The following is a 2,077-nucleotide window of genomic DNA, read 5'->3' on the forward strand; positions in this document are numbered from 1 at the left end:
CCCAATAAGTCTCTATTCGGCTCAATAGTACATGTGATTACCTTTCTAATAACACCCCACACGACCCTGTATGGCACGTGTATCCGGAGAAATTTTGGTAAGAAAAGTGCAAGTTTTCGGTTTTTGATCACCTTTCACCAGCCAGACAAACTTCGAAGAATTTTTTTGAGAGTGGTTTTGGCTTCTAGGGTCGAAGTCCTTTCAAGTTACCTATATAAAGTTCCACTAGAAAACACGCCCGATTTCGGTAGGATTTGCAAATATTATATTCACCGGTTGCATGTTTCAATGCCATCCTCAAACTTCCGTCATCGTATTTGACACTAACCGGAAACAAGAACTCATACCTAGAACGAATCCTAGCACATTGAAATAGCAATCGACAGGCATGGAATGAAGGAACAGCTATTGACCAAACGTTCATTACAGGCTCTGGTAAACACATTTAAAATAAAAATTGCCATACCGTGAGAGCTTCCTTCGCCGAACGGATACTTTGACCCATCATGGATCCAGACCTGTCCAATACGAATATCAGTTCCGTCTTCTGTTCCTTCAATTTGAAACTAGGCAGCAATTGAATCATAGCAGCAGTAGAACCATTGCCATTGTCCGAATTCTGAATAAAAAATTGGAAAATGATGACGTTCTCATGGATTGAGTTAACAAGCACCCATTATTACCTCTGAATACAGTCTTGGCTGATGCTTTTCCCGTGGTTCAATAATGATCACAAAATCACGATCCATGTCGGTTGTTTGTCCCGACAATTCTACGGTAGCCTTCTGCCAGTCATCATTTTCGAACGTAGTTGCTTCAGATTTCTCTACGGTCACTGTATGTGTGGGACTAACAACGGACTTAATTCCACCTTTGGACGGAAACTTCCACTCTCATCGACAAAGGTGCTGGTGATGACGATGAGAACTTCATGTTCCTAATATCCATCGCTTGGGATCGGTTTCATTGCAGAAATGTAACGCGGTGCAATTGTCGTTGGTATATAGAAGCGAATGTTATTTGTTCCGGGTTCATTTTTTACTTCTGTAACGTATTCGATGGTAACCTTCACGCGAGCGCCCTGGTCGCAAACTACCAACTCGAAGCTGAACATGAAACCGTTATAGATTTGATCAAGTCAAGTTCAAAGTGTTTACTCACTTTGAACATATCAGCTTTAATCTCCTCTCCCAGGAACGCTGTCGTTCTATTCGCCACTGCCTGATCATACGTCCGTTGCTTTCCTCTTTGGGTTTCACTACGCCCTTAAACATTTCATTTTTGTCGTTAGCTACACGAGACTGTACTATACTGACAACGAACATACTTTGATCATTCTGTCATCCAGCTCCACTCGAAATTTGGTCACCGCTCCATCCGGATCAATTGGAAAGTAATAAATAGCCTCAATCGGCTGCTCTTCCTTGTTCATATAGTTTTGGTTATTTCCACTTGCGCCACAGCATGCAGCACCAATGCAGTCACATACACAGATAGCAATGGAATTGGAGAGACTTCAGGATGAGCTGCATCCACCATTGACACTAGCCACAGGAAATATTTTTGTATTCTCCGAAGCTATTCGTAAACATGATTTTGATTCCAATATTACTAGTCGAAGTCAAGAACGATACTGAAACTGATGATGTTCCATCCTACATGTCTTCTTATTTGTATCAGCAATGTTGTTATTCCCAAAAAATAAACATAATTTCATTATCACCAAGTTTTGCGTTATTTTATTTCGCTTCATTGAAATTCCGCGAATTTAGATTTTGATTACGAATTATTCAACACACGACAGCACTACATGCTGCTTTTTAATTGATTAAAATTTAGAAAAAATTAAGCAAAAAAACACAAAATCATTAAATTTTTTATCAAAATGCAACCTAATGCCAGTCGTTTGTATTGCCAGGATGGGAATGGGTCGCGAGAATTCTACCATCCCCAAATAATGCTACCATGTCACCATTCAGGATACAAAACCACAGTCCTTGAAAACCCAGAAAACGGCAATGCCAAATGCAGTCATTCTGTGATACTTAAGTTGTTAAAATTGTAGATCTTCAACATT

General features: G+C 40.0%; 1 protein-coding gene across 1 annotated transcript; it reads right to left on the reverse strand.

Annotated features, from left to right (window-relative positions):
• Nucleotides 1-279: 279 nt before the first annotated feature.
• Nucleotides 280-944, reverse strand: LOC119075443 (von Willebrand factor A domain-containing protein 5A-like). The gene is made up of 3 exons (XM_037181883.1): nt 684-944; nt 467-619; nt 280-405 (listed from the first exon to the last, which is right to left on the reverse strand). Exons 1-3 carry the CDS (start codon nt 747-749, stop codon nt 298-300), a joined length of 327 nt encoding a protein of 108 aa, XP_037037778.1. The 5' UTR covers nt 750-944; the 3' UTR covers nt 280-297.
• Nucleotides 945-2,077: the final 1,133 nt, after the last annotated feature.

The sequence above is a fragment of the Bradysia coprophila genome, unplaced genomic scaffold (assembly GCF_014529535.1).
Source record: "Bradysia coprophila strain Holo2 unplaced genomic scaffold, BU_Bcop_v1 contig_211, whole genome shotgun sequence".
Taxonomy (NCBI): domain Eukaryota; kingdom Metazoa; phylum Arthropoda; class Insecta; order Diptera; family Sciaridae; genus Bradysia; species Bradysia coprophila.

Coding starts and splice junctions, on each gene's coding strand:
- LOC119075443 (XM_037181883.1), bottom strand. CDS start 749: ATGGATCGTGATTTTGTGATCATTATTGAACCACGGGAAAAGCATCAG. Junction 620..683: donor AGCCAAGACTGTATTCAGAG/GTAATAATGGGT, acceptor TTTTTTATTCAG/AATTCGGACAATGGCAATGG. Junction 406..466: donor CGGCGAAGGAAGCTCTCACG/GTATGGCAATTT, acceptor TTTGGTCAATAG/CTGTTCCTTCATTCCATGCC.